The sequence below is a fragment of the Protopterus annectens genome, chromosome 2.part0 (genome assembly GCF_019279795.1).
Source record: "Protopterus annectens isolate FY-2018-M chromosome 2.part0, PAN1.0, whole genome shotgun sequence".
Taxonomy (NCBI): Eukaryota; Metazoa; Chordata; order Ceratodontiformes; family Protopteridae; genus Protopterus; species Protopterus annectens.
The window spans coordinates 10,911,682-10,938,405 of NC_056728.1; the positions used below are offsets into that span (position 1 = coordinate 10,911,682).

The following is a 26,724-nucleotide window of genomic DNA, read 5'->3' on the forward strand; positions in this document are numbered from 1 at the left end:
ACATTATTTTTACCAAAGTTAACGATGATGCATTTTTTAGCAATTGGTTTAAGACCATGGCTTTGAGATCAATCATTGGTCTGTGTAAGCTTCTTTTGAAGTATGTTGGCATTGCTAGGGGATTCAATACCACCTAATTTGCAGTCATACACAAACTTGTTTAGCCACAGCCCTTCTATTTTAGGCCTGGACTTCTGAGAAGTATATGCCAAACAAAAGGGGCCCAGCAATGACCCTTGTGGGAACCCACTAGTGACAGGTCTGCTGGTAGAGGTAGTCTCCCAATTTCACTGAGTGTTGTTGATCTGTGAGCCATTTTGCAACCCACCTGACAACATAAGTGTTGATATTCAACCGGGTTAGTTTGTCAATGATGCCCGAGTGTGGGATAGTGTCAAAGGCCTTGGCCATGTCAAAATAAGCTGTGTGCATGGCTTTACCCTTGTCTATGGCTCTGGTCACGTTCTTAAAGAAGTCCACCAGGTTTAGCAAGAATGACTGCCCTTGACAAAACCAAACTGGGATGGATCCAGGGTTTGGAAGTCACTTATATCCTTATTTATGAGGTCCATTATGATTCGTTCCATTGCCTTACTGATGAGGCTGGTTAAATATATGGGTCTATAGTTACCTGGGTCTCTTGCCAAGATGCCCTTGTGAGTGGCAAAACAGTTGCTGTTTTCCACTCAGTGGAGAGAAAGCCACTACTCACCCTGTGGTTGAATAGAGTGCCTAATGGAGTATCTAGCTCATGTTTTAGAACTTTAAGAATGCAGCCTGGAATGGCATCTGGGCCCATGGAGGCTGTGTTTTTACCCTTGGAGACAGGCGTGATGACTTGCTCTTTGGAGATACAGAGAAGAGGAGATGATGGAGATATGGTTTGTGGTATGCTTGCGGGAGATAGGGGAGATGAAATTTTTGCCAAACCTGTCAGCTAGCAGGTTTGCAATTTCTGTAGGGTCAGTGTAAGTGATGCCATCCAGAATTAGTTCAACACACATCTGATTCCTACCTTTTAGGTTGTGGACTTAGCTGAAGAAAGCCTTATGGTTATCCTTGGCAATGGTTACTAAGTTTTTCTCATAGCTACTCTTTGAAGATTTCATGAGTTGTCTTATTTGTTTGTTTAAGCTGAGGAGGTTCCTCTTCCAGTTCTGGGATCTCACTTTTGTATTTTTAGGCAGCAGCTTCTTTCACTTATTGTATAATTTATTAATGCTAGCTGTCTACCAGGATGTTTTTTTTTTCTTGAGGATCTTGCTTTATTCCTACCCGGCATGGCTGTGTCTCTACATTTGTGCAGATGTTTATACAGGGCAGCACTGTATACCTTAGTATAGCCATTAATGCCATCTGTGGAAACTGAAGCTTGGAAGTCAATTATACCTTCCCTTAGGAGGGTATAGTTAGCTTTATAGGTTCATAGGTAGATACTAGGCTATCTGCCCTAGGGCATTTACAAGCATAGCCAGAGTGTGTTTGGCTTTTGCCACTCTTTTAGATTAAATGACTGTGCCCCAGTATAGTAGGTCACAGAAGATAGCCCATTTAAGGTTAGTTTAAAGTGCCCCTGTCTAGCAGTGACACAGAGGAGATCCCAGGGGTAAATCTACGGTCTCCCATCCAATTGTCAAGATTCTTCTTGAAGAGGGTCATTGAGGGGCTCTGCCTAACATGGATTGGGATTTTGTTCCAGAGTGAGGGGAGCCTCTGGGATATGAATCTGTCTCTACAGCATGTCCTATTTATTTCTGTGCTGAGGTTTAAGTCACTGGAGCGTGTAGCTCTAAGGGATCTGGATTTCCTGAGGTGGAGCATGTCCATTAATTCTGGGTTGGATATGGCTTTATACGTCAGGCACAGATCGCCTCCGAGTAGGCGGTAAGCAACTGAGTAGAGCTGGAGTTTCTTTAGTCTAACTGCATAGGGCATCTGCTTGAGTCCCTTAATCCTCTTGGTGAGATACTTTTGGGGTCTTTCTAGTTGTTGCAGGTGTCGGGTAAGGTACATCCCAAATGGGGCATTGTATTCAATTATGGGCCTGATGAGTGATGAGTAGAGGGGCACAATGACCTCTCTTGATCTAGATGCGAACCCTTTCATGATAAGGTGGGCTATATAGAAGGTTCTTCTAACCACTTTGGCAATGTGATTGTCAAAGGAAAGATTACTATCTACTTGGGTCCCCAGATCCCTAATTACTTCTTCCGTACTTAATGGATTTAAGATGGTACTTAAATTAATCTTTCTTAAACATGAATGTAGCTGTATATCTTTAATGACATTACTATGTGCTACTATTTATTTTATTTTCTATTCAAGCTACCTGATGATAATTATGTACTATAAAATATTATGATTACAGAAGAGGGAGGAGGTGCATACAGCAGTGAGTGGTGTGTACTCAAACTGCCACAGTATATGGTCTGACTTCTCAGAGTCACCCTTTATTTGGCTTTACTATCAAGCACTTTACAGCACCGTTGTGCATCTCCTCACAATCGTAATTGTTTGTGTGCTTTTTAAACACAAATCAAGTATCTAGCATTGCAAGCAGCTTTCCATTGCTGCACTAGCACTGCTAATATAATACAATACTCAATGGGTCATTGTTAACTGAAAATGCACTCTCAGTGTATTCACCTAGACAAGGAGAGTTTTTTTGCTGCTGTGGGTTGTGGCATCCTGCAAGCTGAGTGAAGGCCAAGTGCTCCAATAACATTTGACCAAAGTGTATTATTTATCAAGTGAGATTGTTGACATTGGGGTATATTCCTTTTCTTGAAGTACATTGATCTTGGAGTTAATAGGCAAAAAGCCTTCTGCACTGGATTAGAAGACTTGCTAAAAAGCAAAAAAAGCACACATTTTAAAAACAGATTGTTTCAGATCAACTTCAGTTTCAGATAACAGCTTTTCAGAGAACTGACATGAGGTTGCTGGTTGCTATTTTCATTTTCCTGACCTGCAGTGATCTCTGAATTGACAACAGCTGTATTTGGAGTGCAAAGGCATAGTAGCCTGTGCCCAGAATGAAATCTGTGTCTTATTTCTGTGAGATATAGGATCATACGTACTGTCAGTTATACATTTCACATGGGCAGACCACTAGCAATCACATTTATGAGTTGATAGTATAGTTGACTGGGAAAATCTGATAAGATACACATTGATGAATACTATTTATTAAACAGTTTTACACCCCATCCAAACATATTTTTAACAGACCAGCCACCTTTACTGGGTACTGTCATATTTTTGTTATCAGAAGTTGAATACATGGACTTTTTTTGTTGTAATACAAAAAGGGTCACTTTTGAATATTTGTATGTCTTGTACACTGCCAGTCTGACCCAAGTCTGCTGTTTACCTCTCTGCATTGGTAGTCCAGGATCAAATAATTTTTCTTCCATAATGAATCCTTTCCCATCTGGACATAACATTAAGAACTCAGCTGAAATGGAAGAGAAGAAGAAAGATTTGTTAGAAGCCATTAACATGGCACCATAGTTTGCAACCGTGGCAAAAAATCTTTGGACCGAGTCCCTCACATGTTTCTGTCACAAACATATATCTGTTCCTTTTAATTTTAGACTTATAGTGAAACAAGTCACTACATACATAATTATTATAATATAATGAATTCATAATTGTTAAAAGTATTACTGTCATATTCCTGTCATGTATCTGCCCATGAGTATCAAATGTGTTTCTGGATAAGGCAGGAGCCATGGCAAGAAAGGTTCTCATTGTTTGCTTGTACACATATTCCACACTGTGACACACACAATTTAATAAAGTCCAGTTTTAGTTAGTTAGTTTGTGTCTACTTCCTGCCTCTCCACCATTAAAGGATATCTGAGTAACAGTCAGCCTTCAAACAGCCAGTCTGACAGACACAGGAATATACATGGTACTATGTCCATGATAAAAACTTGTACTGGTGTCAACCACAATTAAACAACAGTCAAATAATTTCATATCTACTGTATTTCTTTAGTTTACTTTTAATAATATATCTTCTTCTTCTTTTGGCTTTTCCCGCTGAGGGGTTGCCACAGCGGATCCCCAGTCCACTCATGATTGGCAGTGGAGCTTTACGGTGTCGAGTTGCCAGCCTGGCACCCAACCTTCCACAGGAGGCACACACACACACACACACACACACACACACACACACACACACACACACACACACACACACACCCTCACACCTAGGGCAAATTTAAAGTGTCCAATCCACCTACAGCATGTCTTTGGGATGTGGGAGGAAACTGGAGCACCCGGAGGAAACCCATGCGACCACAGGGAGGACATGCAGACTCCGCACAGAAGGCACCCCAGACGAGGATTGAACCGGAGAACCTCTTGCCGTGACGCGGCAATATAATCCACACAAAAAGAACAGCAGAGTTGTATCCATATTGTACACTAAATATAGACATAAGTTCAGACACTGAATATAGACATAAGTTCATGATATGGTTCATACAAACAATGCAAAATGAGTCAAGAATAAAATTGGTGTTCTCAATAAAAATAAGCAAAATGCAAATATCCATATCAGGACCAGTGACAGTGGACTTTGGGTGTAGAATACACATTAAATTAACAAAAGAAGCATGTAATAAAGCAGCAAGAGCAAGAGAGAAGAAGCTTAGGTAAAATAATTATCAGTAGAGTTTGAGGCAAAAATGCACAGCACATGCAAGGAAATGAGTATGGGATAAAGAGGTATGTAGTATGACAGAAAATTAGGAGAGAAGGCCAAGAGGGTGGGGGAAGTTAAAACCAAGAATCCAGTAATTCTGATGTTGGCAAGAGCCAAGATAGTGAGAGTTTCCAGAAGAAAGGCCAGAGCAGTGAATAACAGGTAAAAGAGAAATGTGAAGGATTTCAGCTGAAAGACGGATGAAGGCCAGGGCCATGAATAACAGATATAACAGAGATGGGAAGGACTTCAGCTGAAACACGGATGTGAAGACTTGAGGACTGGGAATAATGAGGAAGACTGGGGGCTATATAGCTAAGTAATGCAACCCCAAATAGCTGAGAATGTATGGTCATTCTGATACTTCATTTAGATGTAGGTTTATAAATGTTAAAAGGTAGTTTATTCCATAGTGTGGACATGTAGACAGCCATCTGATTACATTCCTTGTCCACTGTTAGATGTTTTTGCTTGTACCATGGAAGTATATGTGAAATGAAGGAGCCATCCAACTCTTTAAAAATAGGAGGAGAAGTCCGTGACAGTATGCATCTGAACCTTATGTTTGACAATATTATTAGAAATCAAATGGCATGAGCTGTTAGGTTAAACCCACAGAAGGATAGCTTAATAGAACAATTGGCAGAAATGGCTGAAGACTTTATTAACAGGGGATACCATAATAAGAATATACAGCATATTAAAAATGAAATATTGAGTGACTGGGACTAAAAAATCTACCATTATACTTCTAAAAAGAGAAATAAAATGCTTAAGACATATGCAAGTTGTAGATATATCTTAACTTATGACCTGAATACAGACAATATTAAAAGATTATTTAGGAAATACTGGCCTATATTATCAAAGATTCCTGAATTAAAGGACACTAGTGCAAGTAATCCAGCCTTTAGTTATAAGAGATATGCAACGTTAAAAAATAAATTATGTTACAAAGAACAAATAAAGATTAAGGTTCAAAATACAAATAAAAAAGGAACTTATAAGTGTAACAACTGCATATTTTGTAAATACATATATACCAGAGGGAGATTTATTCATCCTATTAAAAGGAATACCTTTTATTTACAAGCATATGAAAATTGTAACACTAAAGATTTCATATATATGGCCAAGTGCACTATGTGTCCTGCTTTTTATGTGGAAAAAAAATAAGCAACAATTTAAAAATCAGATCTGTAGCCGCATATCAGATATAAAAGAATAGAAACTAACACATTGCATAAACATGCACACAATGTGGATGATATCCTTTGTGATGAAAGGAGGTACTGCCAGCACCGCTAGCTGGAGCTTTGTAAATAATTATATGGGGTGGAAGGTTGGCATAATGGTTAAGGTATTTGCCTTACAGACACAAGGTGCAGGGTTTGATTCTCACTTGGGATACTTGGCTAGGCTTAAAATGGCCCACAAGTGCAGTTAGCCTAGTACTAATCTATGAACCTATGAACCTATGTAATTTGTGAATGTCAAACTGATTTATTACAATATGGTTGTGTTACAAATGTATTAGAACTGTATGTTGTGTATATCAAACTGATTTGATCAAGTGTATGTATATCAAACTAATCTGATTATTATACCATTACACAAAGGTGGTAACAATAATAACATTACTAATTTCCATCCCATAGCCATCCTGTCCCCCATTTCAAAAATCCTTGAAAAATGTGTGCAACTTCAACTCCTTCCTCACCTCCTAGACAGCAATCTTATAACTCCCACACAGCATGGTTTCAGACCTAATCATAGCACCATGACTGCCCTTCTCTCCTTCCTTGAAATCGTAAATAAAGCCCACGACTCTGGACAAATTGTTTCCACCTTACTCCTTGATCTTTCCAAAGCCTTCGATACTATCTCACACAGCCTGCTCTTAACTAAACTCTCCAAACTCTACCTATCCTCCTCCTCTTTGAACTGGTTCTCTAGCTATCTATCTAACAGAAATCAAGCTGTAAAATGGAAAAAAGCCACTTCCTCTTTCCTTAGTACCCCTACCGGAGTTCCACAAGGCTCCATACTGGGTCCTCTGCTCTTCAATATCTTTATTAACAAATTCCACAAATCAATCCCTTTCTCTAGCATCATCCAATATGCAGATGATTCTACTATCATCTGCTCTGCCTCTTCTATTACTACACTACAAAAACTTACTCAAGATGCCTTCTCTTCCACAGAGCAATGGATGCTAAGCAATCATCTAGCTCTCAATGCTACCAAGACCAAACTAATGTTATTTACTCCCTCCAAAGTCACTCCTCCCAACATGAACTCATTCTTAATTACTAGTCAAAACAACTCAACTCTCGATATAGTGTCAGAGACCAAACTACTTGGGGTCCACATCGACAACCAACTTAAATTTAACTCCCACCTACAAAAAAACATCAAAAAAACACATCAAAAACTTGGCATGCTGTATAGACAGAATGCCTACCTCACATCCACCACTAAAATCACTCTCTCTACTTCCTTCCTTATCCCCTCCCTTCTCTATGGTGCCCCACTACTAACTAATCTTCAGTCCTTGTTAAAAAAACAGCTTACCTCCTGCTATAACAAAATTGCAAAATTCGCCACCAGCCATAAGTCTTCCACTCACCACTGTCTCTCCCTCCATAAACTAAAATGGCTAGAACTTCCCAATCAACTAACTTACACTCAACTAACTCTAGCCCATAAGCTTATTCTAAACCCCTTCAACTGTCCCTCCCTTTCCTCTGCCTTTAAAATGCACCTACCTAACAGAGTTCTAAGGTCTAATAATCAAAATCTACTAGAAGTGCATAAACATACTCATCCCCAGGTAAAAACCTTCTTTCCTTCAGCCTCGCTCGCCTCTGGAACTCCCTACCACCAAACATCCACACTACCTCTAACCACTCTACCTTCAGGAAGTCTCTTTTCTTACACCTAGCATCACAGTGGGAATGCTCTTGCACCCACCCCACATAACCAACTCTACTTAATGTCCTTTAATATCATAACCTACTTTATTTAGCTACTATGTTTGTTCTCTAATCTGTATTTATGTTTTGCATTTGTTCTTTTGCTAGCATGTTTTTTACTTTTATTCTGCCTACATTGTATTAATAACTTTCTGTACCTAGATTGTTACTGTCAAATGTTAATGTACATTTATTTTTTGGAGCTTTTCTCCCTGGGACTCCATTGAAAATGGGTTCTTTAAGGCCCAATGGACTATCCTGGTAAACCAACTGTAATAAATAAATAAATAAATAAATAAATAAATAAATTTGCACAGTTTGTGTTGAAAAGGTATTTGTAAAGTGCTTGTGTTTGAATGTATCCACAGTGTGTCCTACTGGATAGAGAATAAAAATGTACATGGACTATTGTAACTGTTTGAATGTATATGTTTTACCAGAGGAAACTGGCAGACAGGAGGTTAACCTCAGTCCAGCAAACTTAAGGAAAATATCTGAAATTAAATAACATTATAGGCTAGGCCATAAAGATGCTACATCACAAGTTTCAAGGCAGGCAGAGACACAAAGTCTGTACTAGGAAGCTTTCTGTATTGTCTTTGGGGTGAGCTAATTACTACTCTGGAAGTGTGAAAGTACATAATTGTTTTATGACTTCCAGCACCTGCCAAATATCAGAGCAAAAGCCCTTGTGTGTGTATTTATACAAGTAGGTGCTAAGTCCTGCCAGCTTCTTGTTATGGGGGTTTTGCATGGGGACTAGAAGTCAGATGACCAGAAGTGATGTCATTCTGCAAGCTATCTCAGAAGTAATATTTTAGATATTATTTTGGGAAGTCTCTTAGTGAGACAGAGCATTCTGTATTTTGTCTTGGACCTGACAACAAGAAGAACCATTCACTACATCATCTGCCTTGCTCTATTATGCAAGTTATTAGGGTATAGTAACTCTCTTAGATACAGTCAGGAATATAGTGAAGCATGGTTTAGATAGTGTTTTCTTTACTTTTCTGAGCCTATCCAGCAATGTTATTTTAAATATTTCCTGTGGTTTTCAACTCTGATGTCACTGTGAATATATATTTATTGTTGTCTTGTTCTTTTATTATTTATTATTAAATATTTTTAAACCTTTCACTGCGGCTGATCTTTGTAGAGATGTTTAAGTTTTGAGAGTACTTGCATATTTATTTGGTGACACTGTGTGGGCCACTCCTAATAGCCTTGCTCTTGGTCAAACTACCATTTGCATTAGTATTAATATTACACAGTAAAATTGGAAACGCTTTGTTAAGGGTCTTAAAGTAGCTGACAAGGGTTCCTGTGGCAGGGGTAACTACCCTATAGTTTGGGCAGAAGGAGGATAGCTAGTAAACCTGTGCCAGCCTTTCCCATGTGTGTGTGTGTGTGTGTGTGTGTGTGTGTGTGTGTGTGTGTGTGTGTGTGTGTATGTGAGTGTGTGTGTGTGTGTGTGTGTGTGTGTGTGTGTGTGTGTGTGTGTGTGTGTGTGTGTGTGTGTGTGTGTGTGTGTGTGTGTAAAGCAAATCTCCAAGAGCATGTACTTAGGCAGGGACACTAAGCACTGGTTGGACAGAGAGAGTGTTGGATGACTTGGCTTGGAACTCTGGCTAAGGACTCAACTCTATATCTGTGCCAGTGAGGAGTCTTATTGGGGATCTGGAGAAAGATAGGGAAACCAGCCCTGCAATGACTGCGGTCTCTATAGGCTCTTAAGGGAAATTGCACTTGATGCAGAGAGCTGCATCTTGAAATACTGTGTGTGTGTGTGTGTGTGTGTGTGTGTGTGTGTGTGTGTGTGTGTGTGTGTGTGTGTGTGTGTGTGTGTGTTTGTGTGTGTGTATATATATACCTGTTATCCTCCCAGTGAACGTCCTCTACAGGTGCCAGTGGTTAGGACTGAGGGTCCTTGATTAATAGTCCAGTGGTGGGTCATCACATATTTATTGGTTTGCAGTGGTGGAATCACCACATCACATATTGGAATTCACTGGTGTGGCTATTGAACTCCTGTAGCCTGTAAACAGTGGTCACTAAAGAAGGTGTTTGTACTCTCAAGCAGCCACACAGTAGACATTCAGTGTTTCATATTGCAACAGTTTTATTATTTTTTAGCAGAAGATTATGGCAAGCTGACAAGGAGTCAGTTGGTTGAGATGTGCCTAGCCAGAGGATGATGCATTCCAACCTGACTAAAGCAGAAATGATTGCAGACTTAATCACAGCTGCATCACAGACCAGGAAGACAACCAGACTGTCATTGGGGATGTACAACTTTCAGAAAATGGACAGTTCAACTTTTCCTCAGAGGACTTAAAAAAAATCCATCTAGACTTAAAGAGACTTGAACTGGAGGCCAAACATTTGGAACTAGAATCAACAGAGATGCTGCAGTGTTTGGAGGCTGAAGAAAAGGAGAAACAGATGGAATTAGAATCAGCAGAGAGAGACAGACATCTGGAAGCCGAAGAAAATGAAAGGCAGAGGCAACATGAAAAGGAAATGCTGATTCTTCGCCAGGGTCATGGAGGTAATGGGGAAGGGAGTGACCGAACCCCAGGAGCATTAAAGGTCAATAAACTTCTTCCAGAATTTGCAGAGGGTGATACTTTTGATAGTTTGATTCATATGTTTGAAAGGGTATGTAAACAGTATAATGTTGACCAAGGACTCTGGGTACAGTTCCTGACACCCTTTCACCATGGTAAAGCTGTCACTGCTGTTTCTAAATTGTCTTATACTGGTTGCTTAAATTATAATACAGTTAAAAATTGTTTAGGTTCATAGGTTCATAGGTTTATACTAGGCTATCTGCCCTAAGGCATTTATAAGCCTAGCCCAAATTATTGTGGCTTACGCCACCCCTTATATGAAAAAATACTGTGCCCATTAGTTTGTTGTGCCTCTGTCCAGCAGTGACACAGAGATGATTCCCGGGGTAAACCTACGATCTCCCATCCACAGGTCTAGATTTCTCTTGAACAGAGTCAGCGAGGTGCTCTGCCTCACATGGACCGGGATTTTATTCCACAGCATAGGGAGTCTCTGAGTGATAAATCTATCCCTCCAGCACGTCCTATTTATATCCGTGCTAAGGTTTAAGTCGCTTGCTCTAGTGGTTTTGGTGGATTTGGATTTTTTGAGGTGGAGCATGTCCATTAATTCCGGGTTGGACATGGCCTTGTATGTCAGGCACAAGTCACCTCTGAGCAGACGGTATGCGACTGAATAGAGCTGGAGTTTCTTCAATCTGGCAGCATATGACAGATTTTGGAGTGCCATTATCCTTTTGGTGAGGAACTTTTGGGGTCTCTCCAATTGCTGCAGATGTCGGGTGAGATACATCCCGAATGGGGCATTGTACTCGATCATTGGTCTGATAAGTGAAGAGTACAGGGAACAATGACCTCACTAGATCTGGATGTGAATCCCTTCATGATCAGGTGGGCAATGTAGAAGGTCTTTCTAACCACTTTAGCAATGTGAGTGTCAAAAGAAAGGCCACTGTCAACCTGGGTCCCCAGGTCCCTGATAACCTCTTCTGTGCTTAGTGGATTGCCACCTATATGGTAGCTTGGGGTTACCTTGTTTTTCCCGAAGGGTATGACTATACATTTTTTGGCGTTTAACTTCAGGCCATGGCTCTGGCACCAGCTATCTGTTTCCGTGAGTCCCTTCTGAAGGATATCCGTGTCCGATGCACTTTCCACTATGGCGCCCAGTTTGCAGTCGTCTGCAAACTTTGTCAGCCAAAGTCCTCCCATGTTGGCCTGTACTTCTGAGAAGTAGATGCCAAACAATAGCCAAGGACCGAGCCCTGTGGGACACCACTTGTGACCGGCTTGGAGTCTGACACAGCGCCAGCAACTCTAACCCTGTGGGTTCTGTCCTTAATGCTTTAAGTTCTGGATACTGGCTAAGGCTCTAGCCACCCCTATAGTGCCCCTATAGTGCCTTTTTTAGGCAAGATTCAAATGACAAATTCACCACCGTAACAGGTACAAGCAAGTAAAATCTGAGGGTATTGTTACTCAATGCTAGAAACCTAAACCTCAAAATGCACTCACTCAAGGCACTCCTTAAAATGGAGAACATCGACATCTGTGCAGTGACAGAGACCTGGTTCAAGGTTACAGAGAGTACCACTGCATTACCACGCTATAATTCATACCACACCTTTCGGCCACCTAACCTGGACTGAAACACTAAAGGCGGAGGTGTGTCCATATTCATTAAGGATATCCACACCTCCAGGCTAGTTGCTCAGCATAATGCATCTGAGATTATCCAAGTGCAACTAACTCTGGTCAAGACCGCAATCCAAATTGTAGCTTGCTACAGATCTCCCACCATGCCCCAGGATTCCCACTCCTCATTTCTTGATACACTGGAAAATATTAGAGTACAACCTAACACCCTAATAATGGGCGATTTCAACTACCCCGCCATTAACTGGGAAAACTACTCATGTGCCAACTCTTGTGCTCAACATTTTCTGGAATTCATAAATTCCAATGCCTTGGATCAACTTATCCACACCTCCACCAGGGACAGCAATATCCTAGACCTGGTTATTACCAACATGGGCAACCAGTGCTCCAAACCAGAGGTCAATTTCTCGTTGGTCAGATCCAACCACAAGCTAATCACCCTAGACATCCACCCCCCCCCCCCCCCATTAGGGAAACCACCTTAAAAATTTTCTCCAAAGCCAACTTCACACTTCATAAGACAGAAATGGCAAACTTCACGACACCCATGCTGTCAGACAGTAGAGGTATGACTGCTGAATCCTACACAAATGCACTTTATAAGCACTTACACGAGTGCATGGATCATGCAATCCCTAACAGAACCAAGATGCTATCCTCCAAAAAAAGGAAGCCAATCTGGTGGTCCCCTGCCATAAACAAATTCTACAACAGAAGAAAGAAACTGTTGCAAAAAAGAGAACTCCCTGGTCAGCCTCAGTAAGAAGCTGAGATCCCTCATAAAATCCTCCAAAGCTAGTTACGAAAACAAAATCACCACTGACTCTAAAGACAACCACAAAGCATTCTATAGCTATGTCAAGAATCTCAATGGCAACACTCAGATCTGCTCTGAGTTACAGCACAATGGCACTAAATATACAGAATCAACTGATATTGCCAAAATCCTGGCAAATTCAAGTTCAGTGCTAACTTTACCCCCCTCTCATCCCCTAAAGGGCCCATCTCTATACTGGAAGAATGGAAAGTTCATGTAATCAGGACTGCACAGGTAAAAACCACACTCTCCAAAGCCAAGAACACAGCATCCATGGGACCTGACAACATCCAAGGCTGCATTCTACATGAACTACAGAACAAACTGGCACCCCACCTAAGTACCATGTTCAATCATAGCCTCCCCTCAGGTTATGTGCCCACTGAATGGCGCACAGCAACAGTTATCCCACTCCACAAAGGGGGAGCCACCACGGACCCTGGAAACTACCACCATTAGCCTGACGAGCTTGGTCTGCAAGGCTATGGAATGTATCATCATGGAACTTATAAACAATGACATTGGTAATCTCCAAACTCTGGATCCCACCCAGTTCAGATTTATAAAAGGCAGATCATGTCTCCTAAGCCTGATAGACTTCTTTGAAGCGGTCACCAAAGCCGTAGATGAGAGTAAGGTGGTTCACACAGCCTATCTAGATCTCGCCAAGGCTTTCAACACCATCCCCCACTCTGGAATTATAGATAAACTCACTAAACTAGGTATAAATCCCTATGTCATAAGATGGGTTGCCAACTGGCTCACTGACAGAACCCACATTGTGAAAGTAGCAGACTCCAAATCCAACTTCAGACCAGTGACAAGTGGAGTACTACAGGGTTCAGTCTTGGGTCTTCTCCTGTTTGGTATATACTTCTCTGAAGTACAGGCTAACATGGAAGGTCTTTGGCTAACGGAGTTCGCAGATGACTGCAAACTAGGAGCCATAATCAAAACTCCAAAGATATGGACATCCTACAAAAGGGCCTCGCTGAGACAGATGCCTGATATCAAAGCCATGGCCTCAAGCTCAATGCCAAAAAGGCATTGTCATCCCTTTTGGTAAAAACTCTGTACCCATGAACTACCACATAGGCGGTAGTCTACTTAACACTGAAAGTGTGATGAGACCTTGGGACATAGGTGGACAGTAGTCTCTCCTTTGATAATCACATTGCCACAGTAGTCAGGAAATCCTTCTACGTGGCACACCTCATCACAAAAGGTTTCTCATCCAGGAAAAAAGAGGTCATTGTTCCCCTCTATTCATCACTCATTAGACCCATTATAGAGTACAATGCCCCTTTTGGTATGTACCTCACAAGTCATCTACAACAACTGGAAAGGCCACAGAAATACCTCACAAAGAGGATTACCAGCCTCAAACAGATGCCCTACGCAGACCACCTCAAAAAACTGCAGCTTTACTCCATCGCATATCGCCTACTCAGAGTCCATCTCTGCCTAACACACAAAGCTATGTCAAACCCAGAGTTTTGGACATGCTCCACTTAAAGAAATCCCAATCCTTCCGAGCTACATGCTCTAGGGACCTAAACCTTGTCACCACAATAAACAGAACATGCTGGAGGGATAGATTCCTGTCCAAGAGACTTCCCATACTCTGGAACAAACTACCTATCTGTATCAAACAAAGCTCCTCATTAACACTCTTCAAGAAAAACCTTGATGATTGGGTGGGAGATAGGAAATTCACCCCGGGGATCACTTTTGTGGCTCTGCTTGACAGTGGCACAGGAAAATAATTTTCTTTGGTGGCAAAAGCCAGGGTAACTTTTGGCTAGGCTTATATGGCCCTAGGGCCAATAGCCTAGTACCTACCCATGAACCTATGAACCTACGAACATCTGAAGCTTATAGAAAAAAGTTTCGTGAGCATAGACACAAGGCAGATGAAAATGTGTGTGACCATATTGTTGAGTTAAGCACTTATTTTCATAGGTGGGTGAGTGGGTGTCAGGTCACCACTTTTGAAGGGCTGGCAGACCTTTTGGTGAGGGAACAAGCCCTTAGCACTTTGCCTAAGGACATGAGAATCTGGTTGGCAGTTAGGAAATACAACACTACAGATGAGTTGAAGAAAAAAGGAAACCTATACTTAGCAAGCAGGCCATCACTGCGCAGGAAAGGGATACCCAGTGCTGCACATGGGAATAAGGGAACCCATGGTGGGTAGTCTAAACTACCCCAACAGAGTCTGCCAGTAACAGGGGAAGCCACTAGTTCAGGTACATGGCCAGGATCAAGGGTTAAATGTTTTAAATGTAACCAGAGGGGCCATGTAGCATATAGATGTCCATGGAGGCAAAGTGAGAAGCAAAAGGTAGGGGAGCCAGCAAGTGGTGTTTGAAATGGGGGAATGAAGGTTACAACAGTGAACTTTCATAATGCTTGGGATGGATATAATAACATTAAAGGAAAATGTGTTTGGCAGGGGAGCTGAAATAGGCAGATAAAATATAGGGCACGTGACAAAGCTGTAGGAAGCAAAAGCTAGTCAGAGTATATGGCAGAATCATCCTTATCTGACACAAACTCTGTGTTTAAAGACACTGGGAACAGCAGAGATATAATACCATCTCCACTTTTCAATGAAGAAAAGGTCAGTATTTGGTATTAGGGACCAGAAATTTTTTAATCCTAGGAAATTAATAAAGATGTGGTGGTCCAAATTCTAATGGAAATCAACACTCATGTGGTGGTAACATTGTATAAATGTAGGACCATCGCTTCCAGTGCAGGCAGCTGTGGTTCATAGCTGATGGGGGACACACTGACCAGGTAGAAGACTGCTGGTCTTTTCACCTGCCATTAGTGTAACACACGAGTGCACAGTACAGTGACAGAGACCATCAGAGTGTGTGCGTGTGTGTGTGTGTGTGTGTGTGTGTGTGTGTGTGTGTGTGTGTGTGTGTGTGTGTGTGTGTATGTATGTATGTGTGCAATCAACACCTACCCATCAATCAGATGGGCACAGGACTGGGCCAGGCATACCACACTGAGCTGCATGCATTATCTATGTGCATATATCTGCTGGTACATAATTCATTTAGATACTGACAGGCTGCCTAAGAAAAAAAATCTTTTCCTTGTCCTATATGAAGGTGGTTTCTGGCTGCACCCCATCGCTTACCGAATCTGTCCAACCTGATGAGTGCTCAAGGGTTCAGTTTGTAATATAAAACTCTTAAATGGAAAGGGAGGGAGGATTTGTCTGATGATATATCTTGTCAGGGACAGTGAGTATATGAAGTGAGTCAGATAACAGAACAGATGGTCAGTGGGGAGTCTAGACGAGATATAAATGAGTCAGATAACAGAACAGATGGTCTCTGGGGAGTCTAGATGTGATAATGAGATGTAAACACATTAGAAAAAATCAGCAATATGTTACTTGTCACAGGGTTTAACTCTTGATACAAGTGAGTGTTGCCTTACCTGAGTTAATGACAGGACAAGGGTAGATTTCACAATGGTCACCCCAACCAGCTCCTAGTGAACAGCAGCACTCCTCCTTTGTGATATTTGTAGCAAGAACACTGTCACAAAACACTGTGTCGTCGAAGTTAAGGTAGCACTCCTTCTTCCCATTTGGAAGATATAGCTCTGTGAGATCAAATGAGAAGATTGTAATTCAAAAGATGATTCCCAGAAAGCAGTTATACACAGTACACATACATATACTAACAAATATACAAACACGCACCTGCGTAATGAAGCTATAGAGAAAGTATATACATGAGTGAAATGCTTAGCGTTACTGCCTCACAGGTCTTGGTTCTAAGGTTCAGTTACTGGCTAGGAAGCTTTCTGTATAGAATATGCATGCCTTCTGTGAGTCTGTGTAGTGTTTGTGACAGGATATTTTGCTTCCTCCCACATCCAAAGACAAGTCAACAGCATCCTAAATTTAATAAAATAAAAATAACCATGTAAAGGATAAGAAATAGGATAGGAAATACTTTATTAATACCAATCAAACTAATGCCATTTTATAAGCATACATTTTAAAATTAACCATTTCATTAATTCCTGGGTATTTGCCTATATTCAGGTTGAATTGCCAGTTGTGTTCTTTGGCAGGTCTATATTATGTCAGTGAAACGGCATTACAGCAAATGCCATTTTGCTGACACATATAGACCAAAATCTTAAAAGAGCGAAACCCCAGTTCACCGATTTTTTTCCATGGAAAAAAATTGGTGAACCAACAAAACACAACATACCACTTAAAACATTGCCTCCCACACTCCCCCTAACTAAATATACCAACTCCGAGATCACAGTCGGGTAAAGGGCAATGTCACTGCTCAGGCCAAGCAATTTCTTTCCTGGGAAAGAAATCTCTGACCTGAGCTTTTGCTCTTTTCCAATTTTGGTCTATATGTGTCGGTGAAATGGCATTCACTGTAATGCCGTTTCGCTGACATGATATAGACCCTTCTTTGGCATCAGTCATATTCTCCACATCTCCCTTTCTAGCATCAGTGTTAGCATTATTGGTTACATAAAAGTATAATAGGAGAGTTGTACATGATTTTGAGCAATTTGATTAGATTAGGTAGGATGAGAATAGATAGGATCAGTTATGATTGCATATGCTACTGTAATTATCTGTAATCATCTGACATTTTGGCATATACTGTGGATGAAATGAGCTCACTCGTTCTACTACTTAATAAGTAAATAACCTGTTTTCTGATCAGGTTCTCCTAGAATACCACATCTGAGTATCTTTATTTAGCTGCCAATGACTGAGACATCTTCAAGATCAGATCATGAATGACCTCAAATATATGTAAATGACAGTAAAGCAATAATACTGGATTTTCCCCACATTCATTTCATTTGTGCTTCTCTTTATATGTGGAAAGTGTACTCAGACACTAATAGAACTATCACCCAAAGAGCAAACCTCACAGTACAAGAACAATAGCAGCGACAACTGCTTCTGGGAAACTGACATATTCTTAGCAAATGAATCAAGATTTCAATCGACTCCGTGACAGAGAAATCTTTGTTAAATGAGGAGGTAGTGTGTAACTAGTTCTCAGACATACGGGCTAGAGTTTGTTTATTTTTATTTATTTATTTATTTATTTATTTATTTGTATGTATGTTTATTTTTTTATTTGATTTACTAGATAGTTGATCTGTTTCAAGGACCCTTCTCATGTCATAATCCAGGTCAAAATGTAGTAAAATGCGTAATGTGTTACATTTGACATTATTTCAAGTAAAAATGAAATACAAACAGCAATGGCAGACCAATTATTACTTATTTAACATTAGTTACAACAAACAACAACTCAGTGTCTTTAGTATTTACAGTTTTACTTACACATCACTTTAGCAGGCATAAATATTGCAAATGTTTGCAATGGAAAAGATTAATAAATACAGAAATAAGTTGAATTCAGGCATCTATATCATGTTATCGAAAGTTTACTTAATCGAATCAATAAAGGTCGAATTTTATTGATCGATTAAGTAAAACATTGAATAACGTAAAAAAACAAACAAAAAAAAATGGCGTAGGCAGGAGGGCAAGCCCCCGTGCACCCCTCACACCCCCCTACTTTAATATACCAACTCCGAGACCACACTACATTGAGGTAAATGGAGATTTCCGTTTACTTGCATGATGTTCTTCACTTTCGATATTGTCGTGCTGACAATATCAGACTCGATATTGTCAACTTACGACAACGTGAAGTAGACCCAAATTCAGTATAGTAAAATATATCTTATGGTATAATTAATGCAGAGCTACACACACACACACACACACACACACACACACACACACACACACACACACACACACACACACACACACACATTCTTTCTTCAACTGTTGCACAAGTGAATGAATTCTGGGTGAGTCGCGTTACATCCCCTGTGTTCTGATCAAATGCTCCCCTACTCCTTGTACATACCACTCAAAGTCATGCCTGGAAAGGGTGCAGTTATTTATCTATCAGTACATAAGAGCAACTGTTGAGGTAGCACCTAGGACCTCAGCCATTGCAGTTTTAGAGTGGTATAACCCCCCTCCTATGTTCCTACCTCTCAACTGCTACGATATAGGCATAGCGCTATGATTTTGACCGTCAGATTTAGCCTTGCTCCTCCAAGTTTTATGATGTTCTTCATAAAGTCAAACCTATTTGTACATATTTTATTAAGTACATAAACTAAGTGTATTCACTGCTACTAGTTATGTAGGGTCTAGTATATAAAAACCTTTTATTGTGAAAAATAAGAAAGTGCTCCTCATTCTGACCCTCTACTATGTTTTTTAAAGGAGGTTGACACGTATGCCTTAGTTGTTTGCTACTGACATGGTATCCAAAGTCTGACAGACAATGCTTAACCCAGTATTACTTCAGGTGATATACCCTCTTCCAAATGCATTCCAGCATTACAGATATTGCTTTCTTGACTGCAGCTCCATTCTGCTTTTGCAATATACAATTTTTTTTTTTTGCTTTCGTTTACTGGACTTGTCTGACTGGGTTTAGTAAAAAAACATTTTCAGTGGAGGCCTTGGGAGAAAAACTTCAACGAAACAAAGCAGATCTCACATCCCATGTCTGCAGGTACACTTGTTTATGTGTGGAAATATGCAGTTGGTATGTAAAGGCTGCCCTTTGTTTCAAATTACCTTTGAGGGTCCCAGCTAACATTAGGCACTAATGTTTTCCTATTGAGATTCCATAATAATCCTTTTCTGCATGTTATCTGTAAATTAGAATGGAATGATGATATGTAGGTGCTTGAAATCCCCAACATTCTGTGACCAGGCAGACATGCTTTATTCCTTACAAATACTCAGTCCTGTCATAGTGGAGCAGTTAGCTTGGTATTTCATAAGTGGAAAAGGCACAAAGGCATATAATTAGCTATCACTCAGGGGACGAGGAACAATAAAGCTGTGACAAATGACACAGCACCCTGCCCCTTTCTGTAAGGCCAGAATTTATATGACTGGCAAACTGCTGGGAAAGTGCAGGGTGTGCCTCTAGAAGTAGTTTTATATGTGCATGCTTGGAGGAACAGCCGTACTTATGGTGTAAAGGACTCTGAAAATAGTGGAGGGTTCTAAGAATTAACAGATGTATTACTAAACCAAAAAGAGTTGCTGTAAGTCATCCTGTAGATGTGTATGACACAGAAGAGGAGGTGTGTACTGTCAACATGTGAGAGTGCACAGAAGAAGTGTGTACTGTCAACATGTGAGAGCGCAGTCTCTGTAAAGTCCCAATAATGACATGCTGGCTTTGTAAAATGTCAGAAAGCTTACAAGTCCTGGGATGACTCTCCTTAGGTAGAATCCAGATAGACTTGCCTTACCAATTATTGAAGATGGCATCTCAACAGGAGAAAGTATAATGGGGGCTATTTAAAATGAGTCCATCATGGAAAGATGACAGATGTCTGGAATTACCTACTAGGGAGAAGTATACAACAGAAGTAGTAGTAATGATAAAACAAACAAACAAACAAAAAAAAAACAAAAGAGACAACAATATGGATGTACTTGAAACAGAAGTGGATGGTATTTAGTGAGCAAACACAGCATGATTTATATTAACACAGGTGATAAAAAAAAGATTATGTGGAACTGCCAAACCTTAATGACTGGAATGTTCTGGCCTGTATATTTAATGAAGGTGAATGAGGAATATGTTTCTGTGTAATGTGACTCTAATTAGTAAACACCTTATCTAAATTATTTTGGAATTCATCTGAATATTCCTTGACAGCTTTCTGATTTAAAGGGAATCATTACAACTCGGCAAATTCTTCTGCTGAACTGTGCCAGTGTTAAAGCAGCTTCTGAATAGGGGCAGGTAAATCTTACCCCTCATCTACCCTTGGGCCACAATCCCCCAAATCCCCTAACTAAATATAACTTGTCCTAAGGCTTTAGTATTTTCATGTAGGCTGCATTTCCATAGAGAGTCCTTTGATGTCCACAAAGTTCAGTGAAACTTTGATGAATCATTATTCCACTGAGCTGTGACTCAGCAATTCATGTTTGCTGCCAGTATAAGTACTTTGCGTACAAAGATACATAATACCGATAATAAGTCCCGTGTAATTGGCGGGGGTGGGGATTCAAATCTTGCATTTATTTTGCATTGGTATGGAAGCACATCTACAAGCTGCCAGTTTAAGGTACATCAGAGCTGGTGTAGATTTTCAGATAACTCACCTTCACATTTGCGTCCATCACTAGAGAGAACATAGCCATCATAGCAGGAACATGTGAAGGAGCCTTCGATGTTCTTACAGGTGCCATATGGGTAGCAAAGACTCGGGTCCAATGCACATTCATCTATATCTGAGCATAAAATAAATCACAGAAAATAACCATTATATGTGTTATCCAGCTGTATGGTTTCATCAATAAAGAAAGATGCACGCCTTTGACCAGACCTGTTTTTAAACAAGCTTCAGTTTGTTTGCAGTTATAACATTAGATCCATTTCATCAAACCATAACGAGTGTATTCAAGTCACTTAAGAGTTAACTTTATAAACAGCTGCACACTTGTTTTAACCTTTCTCCTTGCAGCAAACCACTCTACCTCTTAGCACAAGAAATCTGGACAAAGCTAAAAATAATGGGGCCACAAAGACCCAAAAATATTGACACATTTTAAATATTGCTCTTATAAACTTAGAAAGTATATAGAATAATAGATTTTGTGTTAGCATACCTTTACTGAAGAATATGAAGTCTGAGACTCAGATGTCTGTCATTATCTAGTGACTTCAAGTTTCAATGATCAGTTAGAAAACCACAAATTTTATGAGGAACAGACTAAAAATATGAGGCAAAAATCTTGGTATTCAACAAAAAATCTGGAGAGATGAGAGGTATGCCTTGTAGCTACTTGCTATTCATTTCATCTTTAATCCAGTTCTAATATGACATGGCAGAATAACAAATACATAGCGATGCTTGTATATATCCTGGTAGCTGGAATGCTATACCTTGGATACATATTTCATTCTGCAGAACAGAAGAGGAATAAATTGCACTGAATGTCTCCATTATTTCTTTGCTTGTTTTTTTGTATACCAGCGTAAAGCCCTAATCTCCATGGACCTTCTTCAGACTCGTGTTCACAGCATTATAAATCTGCTCCATTGCTGACAGGGAGTGTAAGCCTGCAGGGCTCAAATGTTATTGTGCCAAGCTCCTTATTATTACTTTTCTTGTCAGTATTTGTGTGAGTCTAACAGGTTTAGGATAATCTTCACACAGAAGGTATGTAAATGGGTCAAGGATGGAGCACTCAAAACTGTTTAAGGTAGCTGAGGAAGAGGTAAAAACAATCTGGTTACACTGGAATGTGACTAGCAATTAGGACTAAAGTTAAGGCGTACAACATATGGAAGGGAGAGTATAGAAAGGCAAAGAAGCACAATAAAAAAGGTAGGCGAGGGTAACAAAGATGCAAGATGAAGGAGTTTGCAGAAAGGAACAGGAAGTGGAACATACGAGGTAGATCACAGGAGATGGAGTAAAAGCAGAGATATTTAACACTTCACTTCACTTCTAACAGAAGCAAGCAAGGGGGAGGGGAACCACACTGGGAGGGAGGAAAGGAAAAATGCAGGAGACACTGAACAGATACCAGGATATAAAAGTAGTTAGGCAGAGAGAAACTATCGGCCCTTAAGAAGAATAAATTAAAGAAACCAGATGGTCTTCCAGAGTTTCTCATGAATCTGGCCACTATGCCATACATTCCCATGGTGGATGATCTTCAACAGTGTCTGAAGACAGAAAACAGCAAATGAGGTAAAATGGGGGGGGGGGGGGGGCTCAGACATAGATCCTGAGAGAAAACCTGGTTGCTTTTTTAGATGACAGCAATATCCCCAGAACCAAAAGAGGTTCATGGCAGAAACAAATGTCAGTCACACTTGACCCAATTTAATGTTGGTCTTCTCAAAGAATCTGACAGAGGTGTACCTAGTCCACATGGACTTCAGCAAGGACTTCAGCTCAGTCCTGCTCTAAGGCTAATAGGAAAACTGAAATAGCTGAAGTTAGCTGAGGTTAGGACCAAGTCTAAAGAATTACATCACTGCATGGTTGAATGGTAGTGTAAATAGTTTTAAGGGGAGAGGGACAATGTCAGGAATATGAACAGTGACTACTGGAGTACAAAATGGGGGATATTCTACCTCTAATACTCATCATCCTGGTTGCTGTAGACATATTTGAGGAAACAGAGAACAGGATCAACCTCATCTCTAATGGCACAAAGATAAATGCAGCAATGATGGCTGTAAGAAGAGTTTTTTTTTTTTAATAACTGCTTGGCCCCATCATCATCACTCACAGCCATCAAGTTCCAGTCCACTACTGGCCCATTAATTCTTTTGCCCCTATCCCCCCCGCCCCGGTTGTCGTAGGACTATGTAAAGGGAACATGATAATGAAGATTAGAGCTGTCATTCATGCGTTCGTTTTTGGTTATGCTGCTAACACTTTCCTCTCGTTAGTTTGAAAGTTTGGTGGAATGCCTACTCTGTTAGCCTCAGTACAAGGACATGCTTCCACAAACTAGCTGTTCTGTCTAGATAGCATGTGCACTCCTTGGAGAGCTCAGGCTTCCCAGATTCCTTAATGAAAGTGCTACAGTCCCGGGCTTTCACTCCACTAGAGTGCTTGCACTGGGATCCCACCAACACCCTTCCCATTGGAGTGCTGATACAGTGTTGGCTGCTCTCTGAACCCCCCCCTCCCCAACCAGCTGCTTTAGCACCCAGGTCCCTAACTGAACTCAGGTCATTTGAGACATGATCAGGGCCAAACCTCTGTAATGCAGAGCTAAGTCTATGAAAGCATTTCAAAGTGCTGACCGAATGGGGAGAAAGTTGGCAGTTAAGACTCACTGTAATCACATGTTAAGTGCTGCAGTTGGACCACAAAAACCCTGGTATGAAATAAAAGTTGGCGAGTGCAAATCTGATCGCAACAGAGATGAAAAAGGATCTGGGTGTGCTGGTCATACCTGGACTAAGCCACCAGAAGTGGAATTTAAGGGCAGTGCCAACATCAAAGAGAATGCAAGAATAATATAAGAAAATTATAAGAAAAATAGATGGCAGAAGCAAAGTGGTAATAACTCTGAGGGACCATTATCAGGACACTTATTCAGACCGTAAAAGGTACAAGGAGGGCCATATCAAGCTGCCAGAAGAAGTCTAGAGGAAAGTTACCAGAAAGGTGCAGGTGACTGAGGGGAAATGATATAACCTGAGACTAGAGGAGATGCATATCCATTCACTAGTGACTACAAGACAAGGGGCACATGATACAGATATAGAAGATTATCACATAGTCCTGAAGGAGCCATAATAAACAGGAAGGAAATAGGAAGAGGAAGTGGAGGGGGCACAGGCAGGAGATTTTAGGAACCAACTAATTTCTAGCTCTGCAAAAGTGCTTATTTCTGGAGAAGATTGTGAAGCTATGGACTGAATTGTTACAACAGGTATTGTAGATGCAATCCAAGGAGACATTTAATAGGATAATTTAAATGGTTAAAATGACAGAAAAGAAGTGAGGGGAAATGAAGGGATGGAGTAGAAGTAGAACACTGAATGCACATAAAGGTTGCTTCCTTCTTCCACTAAGGGATGTGGGCCTAAAGCCCATATAGTTTAGTTTCTGTGGTTATATTCTTCATATAGTGGCACAGGTCTGTGTTATTCACTTATTGTAAGTGTACACATAGTACCTTTGAGGATTTGAGTTTTGTAGATTTCAGTAGCTCATTTGCAGCAGTTTCATTTTTTTTGCTTCTGTTTTTCAGTAAACTAAACCTAACCCATTTTTATACTTAAAATCCTTGGAGGATCAATCTGAAATTTAAGTATATAGAACATTATAAACATAAAATCATTAAGTGTAGTCAGTAACTAAAACGCAATTCCCCTTTGTAGCATGCAATCTGTAAACAGTTTTGAACAATCTTTTCTCAGTGCTATTCATAACAATTTTAAAGGTAATGATGTCTATCCACATTATGGTGAGCATCTGATTTTCTGTTACAAAACTGTCCCATCTCTGCTGGATGTTCACATTTCCTTTTGTATTCTTTCTTACTCTCCAAATCTATTTCACCAAATTGCCTTTTACTTTCCTGTACATGTGCCCAAACTACTGTAATGTGTTCTCTGTGTCAGTATGTTGGTTTCTGCTCTGATGTAATGTTTTCATTTTTCCCAGTGTGCATTCTACTTCCCATCTCAAACACTTCACCTCCATCACACTTAGCTTCCTCAACTACTCTGCCTTCACTGCCCAGTTTTCTGTACTATACAGTAGTACTCGTCAGATCACTGTTTTATACATCTTTCTTTTCAGCTTCTTCAGCCTTCTTTTGTCACACACTCCCTCTGATACTCTGTTCCAGTTGGCTGCAGCCACTGTTTATTTACCTTTGACCTCCTCATTTAGACTTTCCTTCTCCTCAACAAACTCTTCTGGATACTTGAAGTTATTAAGATGTTCCGTTATTTTTTCTTTGTCTCAGTTCTCAGCATCTCCTAATTTTCTGTATTTTCTGCCATGAAAACTCCTCTTGTCTAAATTCAGTTTCTTCCCATGTTTCTTCAGTTCAGCATTTCATTCCCCTACAATTTACTGAAGTTCCTGTTTGGACTCTGCTTGTAATGCTACATCATCTACTGTGCTGTTGATCTGTCCCCTCCGATCTGCTTGCAAATGTAGTTCATCAACAGTGTGAACAGCAGTGGGCTTAGATCTGAATTCTGATACATTCCCACTCCCACTGGGAAATCCTCTATGAGCCCAAACACTGTCCATACTTGTCACTGAGTCCTTGTACATTGCCTGAACTAATTCTATCAATATTTCTTGGACTTTGAAATCTGCTTTCATGGGACCTTGTAGTGAGACTGAATGTATGAAAATGAGGACTTACATGTACTAATCCAAGATGACTATTTCATGAAGTATTCTCCTCAGTTTGAGGTATGGTAATCTCAAAGTTAGTATATGTAAGTAGTGGGGTATGGGGGTGTGAGGCCCAGCAAAAAAAAAAAAAACTTTAAAGGAGGACAGTGATTGTCAACATTTGCAGTTCTGCTAAGTTTCACTGGTGTTTTTTTTATAATTCTGGGGCACACAATTGTGGACCTTAGGATTACAATACAGAGCCCCTTTGGTTCTTTCCATGTGCTCCTCTATGAGAAGGATCACAACAGTATGCCTATCCTGAAACTCAGTATAATGTTCTATAATCTATGACATGCTTAGCTGGGGGGTTCTCTTCTTTCAAAGCTTCTCGGTCAGTACCACGCTCTCCATGAGGGTGCTTTTGCCATATAGTAATAATGAAAAAGTCTGATCCATGTTGAAGTTTCAGTACTTCTCTAATGGCACACAGAATATATGGTATTAACTGGTTCCAGTTTTCACCATCTTCGTCTATAACTTTTTTTTCAGCATGGCCTTTAATGTTCAGTGAAAATGCTTCACTAACCCAGATGGGGATGGTACACTGAGGTTTTAAATTGCTTGGCATTGGCAGAGTTGATGCATTATTCTGGACATAAATTGAATCTCCTGGTTAGTGCGTGTTTCCGTAGGTATTCTTTCTCTGGAAAATAATAAGACTAGGCTCCCTAGTTCTATCTTTAGCATTAGATTTATTCACTGGTATCGTCTCAGTGTACTTAGTTGCATAGTCCAAAACAGATAAAATATATTGAAACCAATTGCTACATTTTTCTTGCATTCAGGTCATGCAACACAGAAGTTCTCATCGTTTTTCATTATTCCTGGTCAGTAAAATCTGGATAAGAAGCTTTTGTCTTCTCCATTCCCAGATGTCTCTCCTGGTGCATGGCTATGTGTTAATCTCATCATTAGATTTTTGAAAGGTGATTACTGCTTCTGTATCCTTTTATC

General features: G+C 40.3%; 1 protein-coding gene across 1 annotated transcript in view; it reads right to left on the reverse strand.

Annotated features, from left to right (window-relative positions):
• Window positions 1-26,724, reverse strand: part of LTBP3 (latent transforming growth factor beta binding protein 3) — a 1,089,474-nt gene that overhangs the window by 79,631 nt on the left and 983,119 nt on the right. The window contains exons 18-20 of the mRNA XM_044060493.1: window positions 20,978-21,106; window positions 16,195-16,362; window positions 3,374-3,457 (exon numbers count right to left, since the gene is read on the reverse strand). Coding sequence (XP_043916428.1) covers window positions 3,374-3,457; window positions 16,195-16,362; window positions 20,978-21,106 — 381 coding nt within the window. The remainder of the gene's footprint in view (window positions 1-3,373; window positions 3,458-16,194; window positions 16,363-20,977; window positions 21,107-26,724) is intronic.